The sequence below is a fragment of the Ixodes scapularis genome, unplaced genomic scaffold, assembly GCF_016920785.2.
Source record: "Ixodes scapularis isolate PalLabHiFi unplaced genomic scaffold, ASM1692078v2 PGA_scaffold13__105_contigs__length_92229423, whole genome shotgun sequence".
Taxonomy (NCBI): Eukaryota; Metazoa; Arthropoda; class Arachnida; order Ixodida; family Ixodidae; genus Ixodes; species Ixodes scapularis.
The window spans coordinates 79,808,439-79,833,121 of record NW_024609839.1 but is presented as its reverse complement, the minus strand read 5'-3'; the positions used below and the strand labels follow the sequence as shown (position 1 = coordinate 79,833,121).

General features: G+C 45.3%; 1 protein-coding gene across 1 annotated transcript in view; it reads right to left on the bottom strand.

The window, feature by feature from the left end:
* Positions 1-9,789: 9,789 nt before the first annotated feature.
* Positions 9,790-24,683, bottom strand: part of LOC8030552 (protein nervous wreck) — a 147,657-nt gene continuing 132,763 nt past the window's right edge. The window contains exons 16-21 of the mRNA XM_042289742.1: positions 19,494-19,577; positions 17,802-18,054; positions 16,006-16,217; positions 14,314-14,443; positions 11,242-11,312; positions 9,790-10,281 (exon numbers count right to left, since the gene is read on the bottom strand). Coding sequence (XP_042145676.1) covers positions 9,790-10,281; positions 11,242-11,312; positions 14,314-14,443; positions 16,006-16,217; positions 17,802-18,054; positions 19,494-19,577 — 1,242 coding nt within the window. The remainder of the gene's footprint in view (positions 10,282-11,241; positions 11,313-14,313; positions 14,444-16,005; positions 16,218-17,801; positions 18,055-19,493; positions 19,578-24,683) is intronic.

The window sequence follows — 24,683 nt, the reverse complement described above, 5'->3', positions numbered from 1 at the left end:
GGGAGCCGGCCCTCCGGCTGTACGCAGCTGGAGGGCAGGTCTTCCAACCCTAGCCCTGGCGTAAGCAGGATAACAGCCGTGCGTGTCATCGACCTGCCGCCCATGACACCTTGAACCCGCCATTTCTCAGTTCCTACGTCGATCACCTGGCCATACAGTGCATGTGCCACTCTCACCTCGTCGTCAGGAATGTAATGAAGCAGCCAATGAATCTTAACCCGGGCGCCCCTGTTCGCCGGGTCCACGACGACGCATCGCCGTCCCTTGACGATGAGGTCGCCCGCAGCGAGGATTTCCTAAGAAGATTTCCTATACAGAAAATCTTCTAGATTTCCTGTATAGCTACTCCGCTTACCCTCGGGTGATTTGAAGGTCACAGCCCAAACGTGGTTCCTTGGTACGCCCCCAAAGCAAGAACCTCAGGGAGCGGTGCCAGTAGACATAGGGTGTCGCGGAAGTCATCCACTCTGCACAAGCGTCCCCGGACTTCGGCTAAAGAAACACGGTGTTGAGCACCGCAGGCCCAGTTGGCAAAGGTAGCAAAATTATCTGATACTCCGAAGACGCAGAGTCATTCCTGTCACCGCGGCCCGACTGGGTCGCTATCGTTGCTCCGGGGAAGCCTGCCATGCCACGTCCGCACACTCGATGAAAGCCAGAAGTGGAATGGAATTGCCACGCGGAGACGCTTGCACGGCTTGAGAACGAGCGGGATTTTATATCTTTAGCTGTCGCGTTTCACTCTTAAAGGCGAAGCTTAAGCGACCTCCAAGTTTTGTAGTAGACATCATCAGAAAAACAGCGCGCAAGGACAAATACACAAAAAAGGAACACGTGGAGCACAGAGCGATGTTCCTTTTCTGTGCCTCTGTCATTGCGCAATTTTTGTTCGTGTTTTGTTTACCCCGACTAGCACAGATTAACACCATACTTCAGCTCGTGAACTATTCGTCCAACTCAAAACTCAGTTGGAGGCTTGGAAGCCGCACAGACACAAATTTTCAGAGCAGAAACACAAGTTCACGATGCACTCTGCGCTTGATGGAACTAGCCGATGTAGACATACGCGCGAAAAATCAAGAACGAAAAAAATTCACTAGCTTGATCATGTTGACAAATATCAGGGGATACAGAGTGTGTTGAGCTACGAAACCCATGAAGTGTAGGAGTTGAGCATGGTATCTGTGTGCGATATAGGGTGGAGCTGATTTGTGCGGGGCGACTGCAACCACACATTTCGTGCGTACAGTAGTACGCCACATCCTGCGCCCCTCGTCTATATCAGCGCAACCACGTTGACCAACCAGGAGGAGTTAAAGACGGGAGCAGAACGCGGCAAATCCTGGGCGCTGCCCCGAAAGAAAGAACGAGAAAAAGAGCGACAGAAGAGCGGAGAAAAAAAGCAGACGAAAAGTCAGGCGTGTTCATTTTGCCGCGACGAGTAGAAGTTGCTCCCCAGAGTGCTTGTCAACTTTATTTACCTTTATACATTGCGCGATTCCAGTGTTTTCCTGCAAAATAAGACATAAAAGATCAAGGTACAAAAACCTTACACGTGATGTTTTGGTGCTCTTTGTCCATATTAAGGCGTGGCCAGCGCTATCGAGACCGCAAACTGTGGCCGCAGACGTCAGCGTCTATGGCCCGCCGTTCCTTAACGGCCAGGCATGGGACTGTTCCCTCTAGATTACCTCAATGAAACCAGCTGCTTTTTCTCCGTTCCCCATGCACCTGCTCTTTTTAAATCAGTCGTAATTTAATAACGGCCCTATATAGGCCTATACGCTTTGTGTAGCTCTAACCTACTTGTGCCGGTAAAACGTGAAAGTTTTTGATGGGCATAACAAGTTTTAGAATAGCACACGCAAAACATTTTTGCGTCAGCCAATAAATAGCGTCGTCGCCATGCGTCAACCCGAAACACGGTTTGGGTTCGGCGAATATGCGCAGTGGCGACGACGTTACTTCTTTGCGTACACGCAAAGCTTCTTAATGTTCTTTAAAACTTTCTATTGAGCGTGTAAACACATTTTGTGTTAAAACTAACAGGAAGCTGCACCGCACACGGAGACAGAACAAAGTGTCGGTATTGATCGAGCTTCTCCGTAATCCAGCCGTCTTTTCCGTGTTATGCTATACGATCTTCTAGGGCACTATTTACGCGGGACACAACCATGTCCGCCCTGAGCACATCCCGAAGCCCCTGTCCCGGAAACGAAACCTATAAATAGCCCGCTCCTCATTAAACAAAGCCCGAGAGAGAAAGAGGAAGAGGAGAAAAAAGCTTCATTAGTTTCCCATGACGGGGCTCGCACAACGTGAAGCTGCAATTCATCACGCAGGCGTGTGTGTAGTCAAACTACGGCCGTTCTGCACAGATTCGGGGGAACATTGGTCCTTGAGGTTTATCGGAAAGTCGCTTCGACGACTGATGCGCGTCAGTTTTGTTGGTCGTATTTCTTCGTTCGATGGGAACCTTTCAGGGCCATTGTCCCACTTGCGCGACCGACACGAAATGTCTGTCGGTGGCAAAACCGAAGTCGGCAAACTGTGGAGGTTCGAACGATCTTCGCGTGGAATTTGACCAACCAAGGTGTTCGTTCACACGCTGTTCCCGGCAAAACCTTGACAGTCACTGATTCGCGTCAAAAATGGTTCAACAAATTATGAGGCACATCTGAACTTTTAACCTAAATTACAAGTCACAGTAATTGTTTTTCGCAAAGTTATTTAATTTTTTTTTTAAAATTTGGTTTGAGAGGGCTGGGAAGTTCTGCTGGCAGCGCTTTAAACATGACGTCAAATGTTGCCATATTAAGGAAGGGGGGGGGGGGGGCAGTACAGCTTGTTCCCAAAAGGTCACAAAAAACTTTGATGCTGTGAAAACAAATTTGGAAAAACTCATGCCAGCAAACCAAAAACAAAAAGTTACTGCACCAATTATTATTAATTTTATTTTTTTAGGTTGCCTATTTGGCTTGCAAGTTATTCAACGCGTATACGTCACCTCACTGGAGGGTGCGTTAAAATGTGAGAGTTCGTTTTGGCGTGATCTTCATTTGACGATTTCCCAATCGCTATTTTGAATTTACAAATAATAAATAGCCTGCCGGGAAAAGCAACGTCTGGGTATTTCGAAAATGTTTTTAGTTTTGACAACTCAAAAAACCGCCGGAGCTCCTTTTTAAGTACAATTCTAATGTTTTCTTTCCCGCAAAGAATGATCTAAAATCGAAAATATCAAGACAACTTTGGTGTTTACATAAATAAGGTCAAGATTCCAAAGTCAAAAAAGTGTTTGTTTCGAAATTTAAACCACTACAGTATACAAAAACCAAAACAAAACCATCTTCTAACATCAAAACAGTCCAAACACTGAACGGTAAAGCTAAATTAAGAATGCAAACACTATGTAAAAAAAAAAAAAGAACCTGCTTGATTTCCTGTGAAACACCAGATTTATTTATAAGCAAAGAAACTTCCGCTTTATTTACACATTTATTAAATCATTAATTAACTCGGCCGCTCATACAAACTACTTACCAAGACCAAAGGGATGGGAGGGGGAAAATTCCGGGAAATATTATTTTTCCTTAAAATCCTCATGAATAAATTTAACATGGTGCTAGCTAGAGCCTCGTTGTTTTAGTAATTTTTCATATAACGTACATATTTATATGAAAACCTAGAATTCTCGGAATGGAGCACCTCTGATTACCATATCTTCTCATATGAAAAAAAAAAAAAAAAAAGGTTTAATACAACTGGTAAGTAAGCAACAACCTGTAAAAACGAACAAAGCGTGTTTGCCTTTGTCCGCTGTGCCGAATGGACAAGCAAATACGCATCAAGTCGAGGCCGATCAGAAATCCTCACAGCAGCCACCATTTACGAAACCATAATCATTTAATTCGTAACTGATACAAACCACAACGCATAATAAAGTAAATCCAAACTCAACAACTTGCAACCGGTTTCGGGGCTACGGTTGCGCATATGTACAGATATATGGACCGGGGAAGATGACGGGGTTCACACATTTACAGGCCTAAAAAAATCAATACGTTTCCCGTTGAAACGTACGCCAAAAATGGGTACACACGTATGCCTCAAGGCGAAACCGACAGGGCTGTCACAAGCTGCGAGTTAGTTCACGGGGAAAACAAGACGAGCCTGAAGAGGCACCTGACAAGTCACTGCCCACTTAAGAAATAACAGTGCTTGGCTCATTATACTCGAGCTTCTAACGCCGCAATTGGTTCCTTGGTGTTTTTTTGTTTTTTTTTTCCGGACAATGCCGATATTTCGGTAGCTGTGGAGGTTTAATTAGATGCTCCGTTCTCGCATAAGCCCTGCAAATCTTACGTGGTCAGCGGATAAAGCTTGACACGTGCCGGAGGCGTGCCGTCCAACTCTGCAAAGGAAGGAACGGTTGGGAATGAGCTAAGCGGTTGGGTTTGGCGTGGGCATCGGGGAAAAATGCTGCTTCCCCCGTGCACCAATGAGATCGACGAAGCGAGCCACATGACAGCTCTTTGCAGGAGTGCAATGAGCTGATCATGGATGGTGGGTGGTAAAGTGTCCACTTCTGACGCTCTGATTGGCTCTTTGGTTTCGCTCTTTTGCACAAGTATATCGAATACTTTTTTTTTTTTGGTGGGGGGGAGAGGTGGAAGTAAGTTTTGGGAGTGGTGGCATCCTGCTAGTGCGTCTTGTAGAGGGGACCAAACATAATTTTGTTTATTAGGTATTCTTTATAGCTTGATGAACCTAACTCTTAACGAAGCAGCGAATTAACGTTTAACCAAAAAGAACCAAGAGAAATGGCGAGATGTATTACATTTGGAGCCTTAAGTACGGTAAATAAGAATAAAGCAACAACTGACTCACCAAACGGTGGCATGCAGACAACGGCTTTTTCGGCGTGTGCCACCCTATGGTAGTAGGCGAAGCAATCATGATCTGCTAAACACTCTGATAGAAGAATACCCGCACCTGTTATTCGACAGTAAATAGAGCTTCCTTTTGATATTGCCGTTACATAGCACACGAGTGAGCTCACTATTTGACTCGTAAAGACAACTATCCGAGGTCGACGGAAGTAAAAGCAAAGTAGGACATTTTATAAGGACATTTGTTCAGCGTTAGAACCGTCACCTTAACGATAATGGTACCATCGGGTTCGAATGAAATGTGAACAGTGGCGGAACTTAGAGCCCACTACCGGCGCAGCTTCTAAGCTTGGGTTGTACTTGGTGAGGTTCAAACACATCGGAGTAGGACGCACAACCTCGTAGCATCCTAATCCGATGTGTTCGAACCTCGCCAAGCACAACCCAAGCTTGGAAGCTGCTCCGGTAGTGGGCTTAAAGTTCCGTCGCTGTTCGCAATTCATTCGAACCCGATGGTACATAAGAGGCCTCTAGTACAACACGCAGGCTGAAGTGTAGCTGCTCAAAGGGCACAATGCACGTTATGGCTAGATACTGTGGATCGGAGCTACTGCATATGGTGGCTTCAGCTGTCAGAAAATTGTCTTTATAGGCAAAGGTACACGCTATAGGAGCATAACATGAGGGGCAGCAATGGCAATCGCCATTTCGGCCTTTAAAATAACCACCCATGGCAACCGCGCTACTTGTGGCATTTAGCGGTTATTTTATTGCGTCGTCTTTCGAACATGTTCATTCATGTTCAGGACATGGTGTGGTTTTCTCAACGTACTGCCGGTTTGGTTGACTTCGTAAAAAGAAAGTAGTTGAAGAATGAATTCTGGAGCGATCTTTACGTTCAGAAAACGCCGTCGACACGCGACACTGAAAACCCGCGTGAACATGCCTACTATGTTCAGTTCGTTCGGTCATCATTGCAACTGAGGCATATCAGATTATCTAAACGATAGCTCACATGGTGTTTTGTGACCAATTATGGCGCGGTGGTGCAGGGAAAATCGCTGCGTTACTCTGGCAGCTGCATAAAGCTGCCTGCCATATACAATGCCTGATAATACGAGCAACTGGGATACTCAGATATTCTCAAGCAATTTGTACTCCCGGAACCATCACGTCGAGAAAACGTATGTGTAGTCTCCCTGGGTGTATCATTAACAAAACAGGTGTGGTGCCAATGGCAGTGTTGCCAAACGTGCGCCATTGCACTCCGGTGCGGAAGCTTTAGAGCGTGCCATACCGAGACTTCTGTAAGACGTTGCTTTATCCGTGTTTTGATCGCAAGCGTGTGCAAGATTTGAAACAATGCACCAATGTGAAGGCATAAAAAACCGATTCACCAAGAAAAGAAGACGCAGGGAAGCTAGCTTCAAGGAATAAATAAAGTGCAAGCCAATACCCTGACCATTTCTTAGATTCTTACCACTCCAAAACTTTGCTCACCAAAATTATTCACAAAACCCAACATACGCCGTGGCGGTGGCACAATATACTGTACTCTCCAAAAGTCTGGAATAATCTGGAGCATTCATTCAACCACATGCACCAAAAACACAATTTGGAGAAGTTTTGCGACAGGAAAGGAAAGAAAACACTAAGCAGTGCGTAATATGATGAAGAAACGTCGGTGACGTTGACATGATTGGGTACTGCAATCTACAAATGTCGCATCATAGTGGAGTTCTTGGAGGACTGGTTTTTCCTCAGAAATTCACTGTAAGCGTTGCACATGACGCATAACAGTTCGACGTTTCGGCAGTTGGTCATTCGTTTGTTGAGAACATGTACCCAGCGGCGTCACGAGGGTCAGCGGCACCCGGGGCCCGCCACGACCCCCCCCCCCCCCCCCTCTCGCGTGGCCCGCCGCGATCTCCCCCCTCCCCCCCCCCCCCCCCCCCCCGCTCTCCTGGCCAGCCGCGACACCCCCCTGAGCGCTGCGCCCCCCCCCCCCCCCCCCCCCCCGCTCCCTTGTGACGCCACTGCATGTACGACTGTACGACTTCAAAGATAGCTCAGGTTTGACTTCACCAGATACAGCAGTAATCGGTAGTATTTGAATTTCCAAGTCTGATTAAATGACAAACAAAAACATCGACAAACCTTCGTTTATCCACATTCAGAAAAAAGTTTTAAGAAAAAATAAATAAAATTGTGACATGTCTACAGGATACATATTGAACATTGGAAGGCCGCATGAACATCTGCAAGATTATGAGTTCTGATCACAGATGGGATTAATTAACCGTTCAATCGTAACTGCAGTTCATGACATACATAATGACGATTTTCACCTTTTTCACCGTGGGAGAGACTCTACAGCGATGCGCTTTTTTCTCGTACAGTTTTGCATACTCGCCTTTTGTAGAAATTTTGTTGTCTTTTGTAAAATTCTGGAAGCCAACTGGGGGCTTGGCGTTCAGTCCACAAGATCTGCTTCTCGTTTGTCAATTCAATAGAAGGTATCTTATTTTATTTTTCATAATGAAACAGCGCACCAATAATTTTCTCCTCTCCATCCGCTACCACCCTCGATGATTTGTCTTGAATTTAGTTTTCGCTTCTTTTTTTTTTTTTAATGGGTTTATATAAAAGCAAGTTCTACGTTTTTGCGAATTTTTGGAAGGTATAAACCAGATTAAAACCTTTTGTTTACCTACGCGGTTAAGCTAACGACTTAAAACAATCTGGACTTGAGTGGTTCCTCAAATAAATATCGTTCAAATCATTCATAGCAAGTCATTCACATCTTACAGCCCGTATCATATTCCTAGAGTTACTCACCGAGTCGTCGCGTTAACTCTTCTCCCGTCTAATTTGTTCGAACCTTACCAATCTAAAACTCTGGCAGAGTCATCTCAACGAGAAACAAGCAGAGTAGATGGTTGCACTGTAGGAGAGCTCTACCAGTACACAAGCACGAACAATGCGTAAACTTCGTACTCAGTCAGCAACTTCAACAGCAACACTCCAAGGGTATAGCACCGGGGACCAACAAGGGAGTTGATGTAACTTGATGGCGTTGGCATCTCTACACCAGGAAGACTTACAAGATCAGCTCTCCAGACATTGTGCCATTGTACACTAAAAAGGGCAGATCAGAGTGGCAAAGTTTCTTACTGTTACACAAAGAAAGCAAAATTATCCCTACGTAAGTTGTAGAAGGGAAGGGATAATGTCAGAAACTTGCTTCTATAGATCGTAGTCTCATATATCAAGTGCAACCTAAACAATGTCATCGGTATGAAGGCATCAAAAACCGAAACTCGCAGGTCTTCCTTGAGTAGAGAATGTCCTTTGTGACGGCTATCAGGAGGAAGGAGAAATTGGAAATGCATAACTTCTATAGACAGGCACAAACTCTGAGCTGGAGCATTTGAAGATGTCGTCGGTGCCTTGAGTTGAAAGGCAACGCCAATGTGAAGGGGTGCTGCTGAATCATGGTGACGGGAAGCAAGAAAGTACTTCTGTATTAACGCTCATACAGCCCTCCCATATTACATTCCTACCGTAAGTTATAAATTTCTTTAAAAACAAAACGACATATGCGAGTCTGTAGATACATCCTTCACTAAGAATTAATACAATATTTTGTGTATCTTGACTTTAAAAGAGCATCGATCATTGTTACTCACGCTGAATGCATAAGGCAAAAATAAATAAACTCGTATAAAACTAAGAATAAAAAAGAATATTGCCTAAAAGTAAGTTGCTGTTGCCAGGTCCATGACGCGCACATTTCCCTTTTTTTCTTTTTTTCTTTTTTTGAAGGAAACTAATTTATGTTTATAAGCCTCTAGAAAGTTGTACAGTAACTTCTTAAATAAAACGAATCCAAAACTAAAAACGTAGTGTTAATTTTCTTTTTTGGTTAGAGATGTTGTGGTAATTGTAATGACTTGTCATTTCTTGTACATTTCAGTTCTTAAGGTTTATCGGTACAAAAACATCTGAAAATAAAAGAAAACAATGCCTTTTTAGTATCACTTTGATGTACAATTAATAAAAAACATGTCTGTGCAGAATCTACTACAATTAATTAGTACAATGCCACCGGGAACAGGATCCACAAAAAAATCTGACTGAAGAAGGGATTATTTTCGGGTTCCTGAAGCACGCACACGTTCAGTTGTGGGGTGTAATTAAATTTCACTAAACAATCAACACAACACACAAATGTTTTGACGCTATACAAGGAGTTGGTATATCGGAAACTATGGAAGGTAACTACGGTAAAATATGGCAATCATGTTGGTCACAAACGTTAGCAGTGCCAGGGCGTGCCCACTGACCATCCACATGCCATGATAGGCCAAACCACGTTTCGTCCTCAGAAGAGCAGCCGTAGAAATTACCAATCAAGAAACAGTGGAAGGGACGCGATTTTTACATGCCCCGCATTTCTCAAGTTATCAGTGACAATAGCACTTTATAGCTTTCATGTTTGCTTCGCAATCACGACATGGCTCAGACTTTGAGGGACCCGGGGACAGTAGGCGTTGACCGTATTCCCTGGGCTTTTGTTTCTTCTGCTAGTGGCGAAGGTTGCTTCCGCGGACCTCGCCTAATCAGGTCAACTACCTCGAAAATATGATTAAGATAGTAAACAATAGTCGCATTCATGCCGACTTTGACGTAGCTCACCCGACAACAGTGATAGAGCGTAACACGAGATAGCTGAAGAACGTAGTCTGTCACACAATTCTAGCTCCCCTTAAACCGACAAACGAGGGATCATAAACAGGAACAAGATACGGTTTCTCGAACAAACGGCGCATCTGAACACCAACTTGATAACCATAGTTAACTAAGCGAATCTTTTCTTTTCTTTTTTCGATCAGCGTTATTCAGCCGCGTTGTTGTTCTCTTCATCCGCCTTTGCGAGTTCCTCAGACTGCTCAGCTGGGGCCGATGCGCTTTCATCAGAACCATCGCCTACCGTGGCGGGAACAGTCTCTTCAGCGCTACACGGATGTTCAGGCTGAGAATCAACTACGGCAGGAACAGCTTCAGCGTCCTGGTCTTTGGGCGATGGCTCTTGAGATGCCTCGGTCCTTGACCCGGATGCAGCCCCCTGATCTTCAACAGCTTCAGGTGCTTCAGCAGGCTTGTCGGCGTCATCGGCCGTTTGGAGCACAGCGTCGGCTTCTTCAGCAGCCGCCACGTCCCCGGCTTCGACGACAGAAGACTGGTCTGCGTTGTCCTGGTCCTCATCGTCGCTGTCCGCGAACTCACGTGGCGGCTCGTCTGGAGAATCGATGACGACTGTGACCTTTTGCTGGTGCGGCAGCTTCTTCTGTTCCTCTTTTGGAGACTCGACTTTTTCTGTGGCGGCCTGCGAAAGGTTTCGACTTGCGTCATGTCTCCGATATTACACGCCACCTTCTGAACCCGAAGTTCAACAAAAAGAAGGAAGACAGAGAGACAACCTTCCACTTTTGCATTGAAAGAAAACCGACGTGATAGCGCAGTAGAGAAATTGCAAGTAACCCGTATGACCGCACGTTTAAAACACATATACCGTTCGCTCTATACTCCACCTGACGCCACAGGTTTGAAACGAGACAGGCAACGACGTTGTAGAAACATTTTACGTTGGAGCTGTCCTTCGCTGCAATAAAAGACGCTAGTGGAGAGAGGGCTGTAAGTGGGATTGACAAGTTTTAGAATATTCTTGAAACGCACTAAAAAAGGGCCCAACGAACATTGTACGCGCTCCTGGAGCCTTGGTTTACAAATTACTTTAATAACAAACCAAAGTAAAAAGAGGCGCCATATTTATTACACTCCATCATCTCGTTTTTCTATTCACACCTTTCTACATCTCATACTCCATCCCCCCCTCTACCTTCTCTTTTCCTACGTGATTCTATATCATTTTTGGAGAATAATAACCAACCCATCCCCTTCTGTCTCGTGTGATGAAGCGACATTATTTTTCTGTTCGATATATCTACTTGTTCTTTTAAAACCACCTTAACGCCTTCGGCATTGGAGAGTAGCTCTGTCCTGCTTCAATTGAATTCGTGCTTTTAGAGTATTTATATTGCTGCAGGCACCGCGCGGCCCTCTTTTTGTTCAAGGAATCTGTCATCCTCAAAGAGGAAAAACGGGCTGGAGAAAACTCACGCAAGAGTTATTTGTCAACTTAATCGTAGTCGATGAAGGCAGATACAAGTGTTCACTTAACCCTTGTATAGTAATATACGTAAAAGATACAGGGAAATCACGTATAAAAAAAGCCTGCAAAGTTACCCTGCCAACAAGAGACGTTAGCTAGTGCCTTGGTACTCACAGTTGCTTCCTGGGTGGGTGGAGTTTCTGGACTAGACACCAAAGGCGCGTAACTCGTCGCCTCTTCCGGAGCTTCCAAAAGCAGCACAAAAGCAAGAGAAAAAACAACTCCAAAGTAAGCCAATTAGAAACAACACAACCCTCAGCACACACAAAAAAAAATCTCCGAACACGTTTTTTATGCAGCAAAAATATACAGTGAAGTATTGTGGAGGATACAGTGTACTGTAGAAGAATTCCAGAACTCGTAAGGGCGTGTCGACATACAATTTCTTGAGAACAACTATGCTTATGAAAATCAGCAACACAATTTTTCCGGCTTCGGTTTTCGGTGTTCGTATAATGCCCAGGCCTCAAATCCTTTAACTTGTGTACAACTCAAAGACACGGCAAAGTCCCCTAAGATTCTACGGTGCACAAGTACTAGAGATAAAGAACCTTGTGATATCCCGGAGGTTCTTTCAGTGCCTGATTATGTACTCATCCTCTACCTGGTTACGACCACTGCCGACGGGACAATCGAGGACGAGTAAACGATGGCATTTTGCTTCGCATTTCTTTTTTCTTTTTATATATCTGTTGAATGTTTTGGGCATAGCGAAAAAATACTGAATTGAAGAGAAGGGTTGCGTATTTTGTCTTCTCACCAGAAAAGCCAACTTAAAACTTTCAAAACAGGAAGCTCAGAATCGTGTCACTTACCTTTCAATTGTCGCCAATGACACATACGCCTGTAATTGTAAGTATCTACAGTACAGATACCAAGGCCGATTCAATCTAAAGGACGCATCATTTTCTGGCATATTTCAACTCTGCATGCTACACAACAAACGTAGCATTTTTTTCTTATTTTTTTTTTTGGTAGCCTGAGCAGGTTTCATAATTACTTCTTGTTTAGAAATAATTTCTCTTGGTAGACGTTAGTAATGCTCCAGCGTACGAAATGTGGGTGACAAGAAGTGGAGCATTTGGCATGTCTGTACACTGGGTTTGCTAGATGTTTGTCTAGCACACGTAACCCTAATATACGAAACAGACTGGAAACCAAAACTGTAGTTACGAGTAGATCACATTAAAATTCACTTTCTACGCCTAAATCTCAGGTCACACAAAAGCAAATACTTTTCCCACCGAACTCTTCTTTACAAAGCAGAGTCACCACGTGAATCACGAAATCCACGGGAATCTAGAACAGGCAACCACACAATAATCGAGACTCGGTGTCCAGGTGTAGAAACAAAAGAAAAAGAAAGCTGACAACGGTTGATAAAAGTGTCAGAAGATATTTTCTTAAAAATAAAAGAGTATTAAAAAATAAGAAATGAACCAGCAAAGCGAGAATGTCCCGGAAATTCATCCATCAAGCTCAAGACTCGGCTGGAGACTTGGCATTCGTGTGTAAGAAACCAAGCACATGAGGCCATAGCGGCGCGTGGGCCGTTCAGTTCCAGCTTCGCCACCATGACGGTACAAAAAGTCAATCGTGAAGAGAAAAAAAAAAAGAAGAAAAGTCGAGAAGTCTTTGGGGTGAGGACAGAACATCAAACGAGGCCGAGGGGTTTGATCGTCGTGATTGGAAAGGGCGGGATGGAAAGGGACTCTGTGATGGCTACGTCTACATCTTCATGATGTCGCATCGCCGATAAAGTGACGAAGATATTTCTCTGACGTCTGCGTCACTTAGCTGGAAAGGTATTGAACTCTTGCAACCAGTTTTCAATTTAATCGCTCCAAACACCTTAAATAAACCAACATGGGACCCAAGGGGCGGAGGGGGAGGGGGGAGGGGGGAGGTGGATGTATTGGGGCAGCTAGGGCTCTAAGCTGGACACTGTGAGAAAGTGGGCGAGACTTTTGACCGTCGCGATTGGCCAGCGCTTCACGCCGCCAGTCGTGGTGATCAGAAATTTGGCCGACCTTCTCGCCGAGTATCCAGCTTAGAGCTTCCGGTGGATAGGTGTGGACTCCAGTTGTGTATGCGGGCCCTGGACGGATGGATGTTGACCCTGGCTGTAAATAATCCAGTTTTTTTGTCAGCATATTAGCAAGTTTGTAAGCAGCGCAGCTTGGACCGTTATGTTGAAAGGGGTCTCTGCAAGGCATTTCATCGTTCGGAAAACAAACACTGCAAAAAAGTTGTCTCTCAAGTTGAGGCAGATCTAACCATGCATTCTACTGTAGTCCAGACAAGCCGCGTTTGATACGCTTTTGTGCGTTAATATGACTATTATTTCATCTAGTGTTTCTACAAGCTCTTGCATGCAAGAACTTACTAAATTCGCAAAGCTCTCGATTGAGATTTAATTATTGCTTATTGGAAACTAAAATAAATCATGCAACAAGTTCAATTATAAAAAAACAAGCATTCTTTATTTTCCCAATCACATCGTCAGCGAAAATTCCGACTGGAACTACCCCTCTGTGTACCATGAGATGAATAGCGCTCATTTTATATACTAAAAGCGAAAGCAAAATGTAGAATGTCGTCCTACCTTATACGCACATTGGATGTAACAAAAGGCCAATCACAACCATTGAGGCAAGCGAATAAAAATACATTAGAGCATATTCGTTCTGATGAGGCAAAAAAACGGATGTCACTGCCTAACCCAAATGGTGTGCATTTTATATTTTTATTTTATTTTAATTTAGGGGTGCATGAATACCAGTTTGAATCGAACAGTACTGTGTCATTCAGAACTTTCACAGTGGAAAGTTACGACAACAAGTTTTCTTAACAGCGTTAAATATAGGGATGACACAGCTCTATTCTATCCAAACCAGCAATCGCACCATCTCTAATTTCTATATAAATATGAACGTCATTGCCTACCGGGATTAATATGCATACATAATTTCAACCGTTCGGGCATTGCTAGTGAGAAAAATATGCATGTTTCGTTAGTAAGCTGATGATTTTTTTGTCTTTGTCATTCAAACTCAGTGTTGGGTAATTTGCCCACGTGTAACGCGTCCTCCTTGCGGCTTCTCGGAGCGCGAACCTCTTGTTTGTTCGTTGTGGACGGACGAGTAAAGAAGCTTAGGAAGCGTGAGAACAGGTTGGAAGGCCCACCTTGCACCGCCGTGCCGTCGGGCGCTTCCTGGTCCGCTTGCTCTTGGCCGGGGGTTTGCGACACGAGGAACGCGGGTTTGGGCGGAGTGAAGGCCGGTGGAGGAGGAAGAGCGTCCATGCTCGGATCGTCCTGGGAACGCCAAGCAAAAAAACAATTTCGGGATCTGTCTTTCTTTCTTTCAATGGCGCGGCTATGATTTGTTTCGTTTGAAGTCAAAAGAGCACACGACGCCACGATCTGAATGAACCAACCAAGCAGCGAAAAAAGTGCACCGTCACGGTGGTCGTCGTCTTTGTACGTTTGCTCTGTCGACCACCTAAAACCAATCACGCAAGGTGAATGCACCACGATTTTCTGCTTTCTCAATCCCTGATTGGCTGGCCGGTGGTAACAAGTGCGCAAAGACGACATGGGTGCACGGTGGATGGATGTGAATGGCTATTGTAACGGGAGGTAGCTCGCGCCACCTAGCCTAAGTCTTAGACAAGCGCCGTGACGATGTACTTTTGGGGCTGCTTGATTGGCTCCATCGGAGTGTATAGATTCGGCTGCGCTTGCGCACTGAGTGTGAAACGGAGACTACGCGGAGCGCCAGTCTCGTCTGCTTCTTGCAGAGGGGTTGTGATGATGTCAGAAAGCCAAAATCTTATCGGCTGAATGAAAAAAAAAAAAAAAAATAGGGGGTAGACCTTTAGGCATTTAGTATCGATGTCTACCCACCGCTAATATTTATCATAGCCACGCTCTGGGGTTGGCAAAGTAAAGGAGGGCGCGCGCTGACTTCCAGACATGGTTGGGGTGGTTCGGCTATAGTCGTCATTGAAACGATTGGGCACGAGCCCCTATCCGAATGCTTGTCGAGCTGTTGATTATCGCGAGCCCAAATCTAGTGCTCATGCAATGATCGGGGTCCAATCTATGAGCCGCATTCAGATGTCGTCACTAAGATGTTATATATCGCAGGTGGCCAAACTGCGGCCGTTCGCGGGTCCAGGTGCAGCTCACGTCTCCCTAGTAAGCCTGCCCTTCTGCTTATGCCACCCCCCCCCCCCCCCCCCCAAAAGTTATAGAATTAAAAAAAAAAAAAATCTACGTTGATACGCCTGGACTGATTTTGACACAGATGTGTCCAGTGACCTTGTTTGCTTTATTATTCTATAAAGAATTCCGAACCGTATACGGATTACGGGCGTCAGGGGTAACGGCTGGCTAGTGACCCATGCATTTGTTTTTGATTAGGGCTCGAAGAAACGTTCTGCTGCCTGGTGTTATGTCGACAATTATACTTGTCCCCTTTGGAAAGAACTGTTCCCTTCATATCATTTCTTGTTAAAAGTATCCCTCCCTTCCCCCTTTTTTTTCTTTCCTGCGGCTCTAACCCCATGTCACTCTGCCCAACCCTGCTATATATCGTCAGTGGGGGACTACATATCATTACTGAGGGACACTGCGACCTCCAAAGAATGTCGTCAAGTTTTGTGAAGAAGAGATTGATAGAAAACGCTCTCTTTTATTTTTGAAAGTACATAGCAGCGAAGAGGTTTATTGGTCAATAGCTCTGCGTGCAAGTATACTTTGGTCCCTCTAGTGCCAATAGACTCGTGTCAAGTGGAAAAAAAAAACATTCCCTCTGAATATAGTGGTACCACCCCTTCAATTCCTCATCCGTTAAGGCGAACCAGGGCACTTACCATGGGCGTCTGCGGTTCTCCGGTTATCTTGAGGGCTTCGACCATGAGGGACGGGAAGATGCCCACCTGGCCGTCGATCTCGCCCTCCCACCAACCGTCGTCAACGTCGTCGTGCACTACTTTCCGCAGAATCCGAATCACTTGTCCCTCCTGGAAGGCCAGTTCGTCCGAGCCGCTCGGCTCGTAGTCATAGATGGCGCGGCAGTAGACCGCTGCAACGTGGCAAGAAGGCAAAGCCACTACCCTTAGTTTGCGAGGAAAGGGGTAGCAAACCTGATTGGAAAATAAGAAATGTGGTGAGTTGGGCCAGTGGGTTATGAGAGAACACAATAAAAAGCACCGCACAAGGGACATGACCACAGGAAAGAGACATACCGCAGAACCCAGTGATCCTGGGTTCAATCCCCACCCCTACACGCGTTTCGATCTGGATGAACATCGTACCGGCGTGCGGTCGTGTACCGATGCTAACTGGTGCACGTTAAAGACCCCAGGCTACCGGTTTGTACTGCACTAGCTAAATTTCTCATCTACAGCGGGTAGACAAGTCGCCCTTTGAGGCAGACCAAGTTCTAGGCTGTATAAACATATCCACCACCAATTTTTTTTTTTATGTGCCTCTCTCCTGTTGGTTTGCCCTTTGTGTGCTCATGTTCGTGATGTCGGAGAATGACAACGCGACTAAACAAACAGAGCATTATACAGAGGATTATAGTAATCGGCAGCTAAAAAAAAAAAAAAAACATGCGGGTGTGCATTATCACGTTCTTGTTTCACGCTCCGTGATTAGTTCTTTCGCATTTTTATCGGCTTTTGTCAGAATATAACTGGCTGAGGCGCTATCATAAGATGTTCAGGGTTACCATGCAGCGCGTTTCTGAAGCCGTGGGCGACTATAAAAACAGACAGCTCCACGCGGCTTCGTTTCCTTTTACTGCTGATCATATCCGCGGTCATTGCAAAGCGAGGAACAGAAAAACTGCGATGCACTAGTCTGCAGACAAAGTAAAAATGCTGAATAGGCTAAAAGCCTATTCAGCTCAGGATGACGGCAAACTGTATACTCGGGGCATATCCGTAGATTCCTATATTCGTTTATGCGGACATCATTTATTTGCGGTCACGTGGCCAGCTAAGATACGTTAGATATAATTATTGTTCAAAGCTATATTTTGAGATCGATGTCGACAATAGCTCGTACCTGAACAGGGTAATATGTAACTCGCATGCCCCGCTATAGACAGTGAACTCGAAGGCCTATTTTGCTTTATGGATTTACTTAATAATTGCAAACAAACGCATGCGCCAGCACCCTGTTTTTTTTTATTTTTTTATCGAGCACGGGAGTTATGATATTGTTTATTTACTACCCACTAAATTTAGTAAGGAAACTAAATTGGCGCATAGGTCCCGTGAAGTCTATTTTGCGCTAATTTTAGCGTGAAAACTTGGTTGATGTATAAGCAACGTGACAGCAGGTCAGGTGATATCAATTTAGTCGCTAAATTGAGCGAGGAAACTGAATCGGTGCATTGGTCAAGTGACGTCCGTTTCCATTTCTCTGCTGTTCAGCGTGAAAAATAAATAGGCGTATAGGTAATATGCCATCATATCATGCGACGTAAATTTATTCCCTAAATTTAGCGGGGAATCCGAATGTGTGCATAGGTAACGTCACGTCAATATCCCCGGTGAGTTTAACGCGGAAATGCACGCACGGAGGGACGGACAGACGAATTTCTGGGATTAGGAAACTCCGTTGGAAAGCATTAAAAGAGTCGTTCTCGGAGTCTTACTGCTGAGACGCGTTTCTCCGGGTGGCGCGAGGCTCGTGGGGAAGTCCGTGGGAGGGATGACCTCTTCTGCGGCGGCAGCTTCGGGAGGCCCGGACGCTTCGGCAGATTCAGCGTCGCCGCTCACCTCTTCGCTGGACTCGACGCGGTAGTCCACGCTCGAGAAGGACTCTCCGGACGCCCCGGCCTGCTGAGCGTCCACGATCTCCACGTAGTTCTGGGGAATGAAGCCTTCCTCGCCCTTGTAGTTGCGAGCCTGAGAGGAAAGAGGCGAAGAAGAGAGGGGAAACAAAATTACACAAGTTTGATTATGATGGCAAAGACCAGTCCCCACCACGTCGCAGAAATTGACGTCTTGTGACTGGAGGGGATATGCAAGGTGACTTGAGGTAACATGCAGCGGCCCGTCCTTCGACGTGCCGGACGCGGCTGCTTTGGTAACCGCAGCGTAGACTACGAAATGTGTACGTTTCGAAGCACAATGTCTAGATGCCGTTCCGACGTACTCTATGGAACACACACTTTTGAAAAGAAAATCAAGATGGCGCTTCAAACGACGAGAGGCGAACGTAAGTGAGTAAGGGAAATACCCCCCTCCGCGGGATTTCCGCAACTGAGATAATCTTGTAAAGGTGCTTACATGACATGGTGCCGCTACGTGATTTGAGGTCGCATGACATGATCACGTACCGTCATTTTCTCCGCTAAGTTTAGCGTTCAAATTGATATCACGTGACCATAAGCCCCCCGCCAGATTTAGCGGAGACATCCGTGTGACGGTTCTTCGTGACAGCTTTCTCGTGGACACCGACTGATAAAACATTTGTGTTAAAAAACGACTAGTTTAATGTCCGGCAGCTTGCGATTATCCAAAACAAGAAGTAGAGGGATTATGGTTTCGATGAGTTAGATGCATTTTAATTCCCTCGCTGACTCGTTTTTGGCTTTGGCAGATTGCATGCAGTACAGAAAAAGATTGCGCATTTCTTTTCTGCATATTAGGAAGAAAACTGTGCTGAAGAATACTATTAGTTTACTTATGTACTTTTAGTGCACCTCTTTGTTTAGGGGCGTGCTCCGCACGTATACGAACTGTATACGAACCATATGAACAAAGCTCAAGTTTTGAGCCTAGTTCATTCGCCGGGCGAACGAGTTCTGACGATATAGTTGGGAAAATAAACAAAAACAGATGTTCGTTATGCTTTCTGCACAGGTACGTTTTGACAAAATAACAAATTACCAATCTGAAATGTATATATAAAATTTGAAATGTATCTAATCCGAAATGTATCTTTTTTCAAGGCATTCAGCCTGCTAGGGGTGGATATTTTTCTGTACAATGGTTCTTCGGATGAAAACAAGCATATAAAGCTCGACATACCATATTTCAAGTATTAATACTCTCTGAACTACGCTGTAGATTTTCTTTCATAAAAGAGCAAGAAGAGTGGACTTTCAAGTATATTGCTTTCTGTGGGGGTGGACAAGACTTTACATAACAGACCATACACAGCCATTAAAAACGCCATTACTCGACAACACAGGGCGAGATCCGCGTGAGGCACGACGTAAGAATACAACCCCGGAAACCCAAGCACAACCGTCGGCTCCCCGTCCCCCGCTCACGATGACAAACGACCGGCGGGGAGGCACCGAGCCCCAGCCGTCAAAGAGAATGACCGCCTCGAGTACCTTGATCCAGCCGTCGCCGTCTCCCTCCGAGATGATCTCCATCTCCTCTTGCTCCACAAAGCTGAGTTCATCCGGGTTAGCGGCCTGGGAGAAGAAGAAGAAAGAGAGAGAAAAGAACGACACAAATGTTGTCACCACCGTCGTAGAACTCTTGGCACCATGTACTCTGTCTTCGGCGACCGACTCGAGGTCTGCGTCTGTCAGTTAGGGTTATGGCTCATCCAGTCGACGCCCTCCCTCTGTGTAATAGGCCTGCAGCTTTCAAATTTTGAGCTGTGTCCTTGGCGAGCCACGACGGACGTTTCTAGGTCGCGCTTCGGTTGAGCGTCGTCAGACTCGTCCGCGCTGATATATATTTGTGAAATAAATCAACGAAAAAACAATGACGTTAAAACGATATCATCAGGTTTGATAGGACGCTGAAGGGACGAACTGCACCGTTCTTTTGTTGATTTCAAATATTGGTTTTTATTCTTTCAAACGCCCTGTTAGTGCGCGTGGACAGACGCTGCAAGACGCTGACCGACGCTTGTACACGCCCATGAATTGTGGGTGATGGCACTCTAGGACGCCCCTTTATGTTAGCGTTAAAAGGTCGCGTCTCGCGGACTAGCGGAGGCTACAGGGCCTTCTTTGTGGACATGTCTTGCGGACGCTACAGGGCCTCCTTCGTGGACATGTGTTGCGGACGCTACAGCGCTCCCTGACCGAGAGACATAAGACTGTAGGGTGCAATCTGTAATCTGTATGGGCCTACTACGTCGAACTGGTTGGTGTCTGGTTTACTGCGTTTACTCAAGAATACGAGAATCTGCTTTCCAGATACGTTGTGAAGGTTTGAAGGTAGCAGGACATTTCGCCATGTTCTCGTAAGATCATTTAAAGTAGCGCGATAAACGCAGACAACCTTTTCCAATATTTCTTTGTGAAGACCGTCTACAACAAATGTGTTTTTCCGGCATTTGCGTGCGTGTGTGTGTGTGTGTGTGTGGGTGTTTTTTTTTTTTTTGCTTATCGTTTATTTGTTGATTGTTCAAAGTCTGCATGGTGTCAACGATATCCTCACCCGTTATACTGTTGCACCGTCACTCCCATGAGCCAACTCCAGAATTGTGACCACCTGACACGTACACTTGGAAACCCGTCTGACGTCATTGATTACCTTTTCGCGGACACTCCAATGCATAGGCAGTACGTCCCAAATTGTGTTTCTCATATTACGGCGAGGTGGCCGTGCTAGATATAAAAACGTACATGGGCGGATGCTGCGCTCTTAAAAAAAAAAAGAAAAGGAAAAATTGGTGCCGAACCATCCACAGTACCCACAGCTGCTGTCGGAAAATCCGATTGGTTATAAAAAATGAGTTCGACAGCACAAACGCATAGACATTTGCAGGGATACGTCCGCCACACTCCCCGAGAACCAGTGCTGTATCGTCCAGCAAACGTCATAACAGACTCTTTGGTTAACAACTTACCCCCCCCCCCCCCCTTTTTTTTTTCCTTTCCAGTACACATTCTTTTGTATTAATAAAATGTATGACAGTCGAAGCAAACTATCATTAGTCCTCACTGATCGAACTGATTGAAAAAGAAATGAGTCGAACACTGATGGTTTGATTCTGTTGCAGCGTTCCTCATAGAGTATAACGCGAAGCAATGAAGCAGTCACAACCCTTGTTGTGACTTATTCGCGTTACATTCTTGCTGTGACTCGGAAATGTATTGCATCGCTATAGGGTACAATGAAATGCCCTTTTTGACGCTCGGTTATTGGAACATATTTTAAGCAGTGTGTAAGTGAGTCGCACTCAGTGTACGGTTTTTTTGTTATTTCCATTTCAAGGACGTTTATCAAGTTTAAAGCGAGGAGTCGTTGAAGTTTATCTACGGAACGCGGCACGAAAACAAGGCCGGGTGCACGCGTAGTGAGTCAGACCAGAAAAACCTTAACCAAAACGGCGATCCTGTTTCCCAGGAAAAAAGACATGGCTGCAGATTCAGGAAAAAAAAAATAATAATAACAAATCTTCTATGAACTTTGACGCGGACCGGGAGGTTTCCAGTCAGCTTTGCATAGCAAAGAAGACATCGACTATACCCTTCTTGCTGATCTTTCTGGGTTTCAGAGTCTCGTTGGCTTCCTGTGGTGACCCTAACGTGGCGGGTTACAGGAAGGTGTGCGTAGCTCGGGGTCCCTCTCTGTCAACTTGCGAGAGAAACCAATGCAGGAAGACAAGGTGCTGCCGTTCCGTCTTGTAGACGACAGTTTTTTTGTTGTTTTTTTTCGCCGAAGGATGCACATACTACTTCCAGCTTCCGTGGCGAGAGAACTTTGGTTCGAAGTGGGACACCGATGATTTGGCAGCATCCAAAACGGCTGAACGTAGAATTTCCCCGCGTGCTCTATACGAACGCAGAACAAATGATGTTGCATCGCATAAACGTCTCCTTTGTGTCTCACTTAAACTCTCCGGCGTTTAGGTGCTAAAACAATTCACAACGCCCTGCATTTCTTAAATTGTTCGTGAGCTGTCTTTTAGGTGGAGTATTTCGACTGATGTGATGTGGTCGTGTCAATCTACACTGGGCAGCTTCTTCTCCTGTCTCCCTCTTAAACATTCAGTCAATAAATTAAACAGGATTGAATCTAAACAAATCACGACGATAGTAAAAAAAACTAACAAAATCAATTGAAAAAACAAAAGAAACTTTCAGACGTTTGATGGTGGCCACCGAGTCCTGACGTCATAGCTTAAAAAAACCCGCGCGTGTGCATTCGTCATTTTATATGCCATCTGTCTCGCTTTCCTGGTCCCAGGTTGAAGGCTCGCAATGAGGAGTATTCACTGGGCGACATATTTGTGGGTGCTGTCTAGAGCGCATGTTCAGAATGAACCCCCATTAATAGGCTGCTAAGACCGGCCATTTTGACGGTGTGAAATGCACGTTGCAAAAGAACCCTGGAAGCTAGCTATCAGCACGCGCTCAGCAGTCGCGCACACAGCTATGACCGCCAGTGAATACTTCCTATACACCGATTAGTCCTGGGGCTCTAAACTCGTCAAACACAAAGTTGGGGCCGAAGTTGACGGAGCGCACCGATTGGATAATCGCGACAATGACTTAGCACTTTTGTCACCGACGTCCAATCGGCGCGCTCCGCGAACTTTCGGCTCCAACTTTGTGTTTGACGAGTTTAGGGCCCCTGTAAAAATAATACAATCATTAAGGAATGCACAATCCGAATTCATGGGCTTTGTGGATGAAGATTTCTAGGACGCCATTTTTAATCGAGCCGTGACTTTAATCTCGGGAGGTATCACCCTGTACCCTCACGCGACATAATTAAACATACCTGTCTTCGAGAAATGCAAATAAAAAAATAAAAAAAATAATAAACGTCACTGCCGGTGTGCCTACGCAATGCGCGTAACTAATGCCGACTTGACGCTGCAATCGTAACGTCCGTACCTACATTATGTCTCGTAGCAGACGCAAACGCAGCAATTGTGTCACTGCGCACACACGATTTTGTCTAAAACTGAGACAACGGGCGAGGCAATCTGTCGCCTTCTTCGCTGTCTCAGCGAGTAAACTTGCTAATAAGTTGTCTTGGCTCACTGTCTCAATATAAACCGTAGTAAAAAAAGAAGTCCGGCCTTTTGGTGGAACATTACTAGTTTCCCCTGTTCTGCATTGTACTAAAGGGGCCACGAAAATTTTTTGAAACGTGTTCCTCCTTAGCTTTTCATCCTCAACGCAAAGGCGAAATGAGAAATCACGCGATCGTGCCGTGCTTGGACCAAGGACGCGATGACTTTAAGCTTCCATCGTGCTTTTAAAGCACACCAAGGAACTTGGCATTCGCAAGTGATGGTAGGTGCCGTCGCGGCACTGATTGACCACAAAAGCGAATTCAAATGTTCGTAGACGGATTGAATGTTTACGAACGCGTACTTCTGAGTGACGCAATCCTTGCGTCCAATATGCGGGAGCTGTGTTCGGCTGACGTGCTTGGGTATACCGTGGATGCATCACAGTGGAAAGGCGGAGAGCTTTCGAAGAAAAGAGGCAAAAAATAGTCCTGTATGTTTTTCACATTTTCGTACCGAAAAAGCAGCCTTTGGGCTTTCTACCCAATATAGTTTTGTTTTGGCCCACTAAACGATATACGATTTAGTAAACTCCCAATGTATTACAAACCAAAATTTGTATCATGGTCCGTTTAAGATATATGGATGCATCTTAGATTAACTTTATGTTACTGTATCAGGACGTAAGCGTTTCACAAGCAAAAATCATCGCTTCTTTCTATGACAACCAAATCTTGCAAGATATACTTCGCCCAGCTCATAAAAAATGCGCAAAGCGTCTCTTTTTTGTTTTATGTGACAACGAGTATGTTGTTTCCCCTACAAAACATACGCTTAGAGTATCGGGACTCCATTCCCTCAATATGTGGCGGGCGCCGCCATTTTGGTGGTCCTGATTGGAAGGTGCCACTTTCTCAGCTTTAGGTATACGGCGCCGGGAAGCTCAGGCGACATTGCATTGTTCCGTTGCGGACTTGTTTGAACATTTCTCGAGTACAGAAAAGCGTTTTCTGCGATTTCAGATAAAGCTCGAGATAACTCGCAACAATAATTATACGCACCAAAGGTTTGTCAATCGGAAGCGTAGCTTATTTAGGGGGTTCTAGGTGATAGAATATATCCTGGATGGATGGATGGATGGATGGATGCTAATAGCTGTACCCTCTATAACGGGCGGTGACTGGCGCCACCTAGCCTAGTAACTATTGATGTAATATAAATAACTTTCAAAGCAAGCGCGTTTCTTGCAGAAAAATTATTGCAACGGCAGCTCATCGAAACCACTCCTTCACCGAAGAAGAATACCGGTAATGAAACAAAAACAAGGTGAAGCCGTGAATTCCGCATAAGCTAATTCTTCGGCGCCGACTGTCCCGGAAATGATAGATCAACACATCTGTCGGCTCCAGCGCGGCACGGCCTTTGTAACAGGTGGCGGCACGCGAAGCAAACTCTCGAGGATACGGGTATAGGGCAGAGCTGAACCTAAAGACATTGACTGTTTCGTTCAAAACAAAACAAAACGAAAACGATCCCCTTATCCTTCTTCGTCACACGACGCCGAGTGTCAAAACCGGATTAACAAACACCCAAA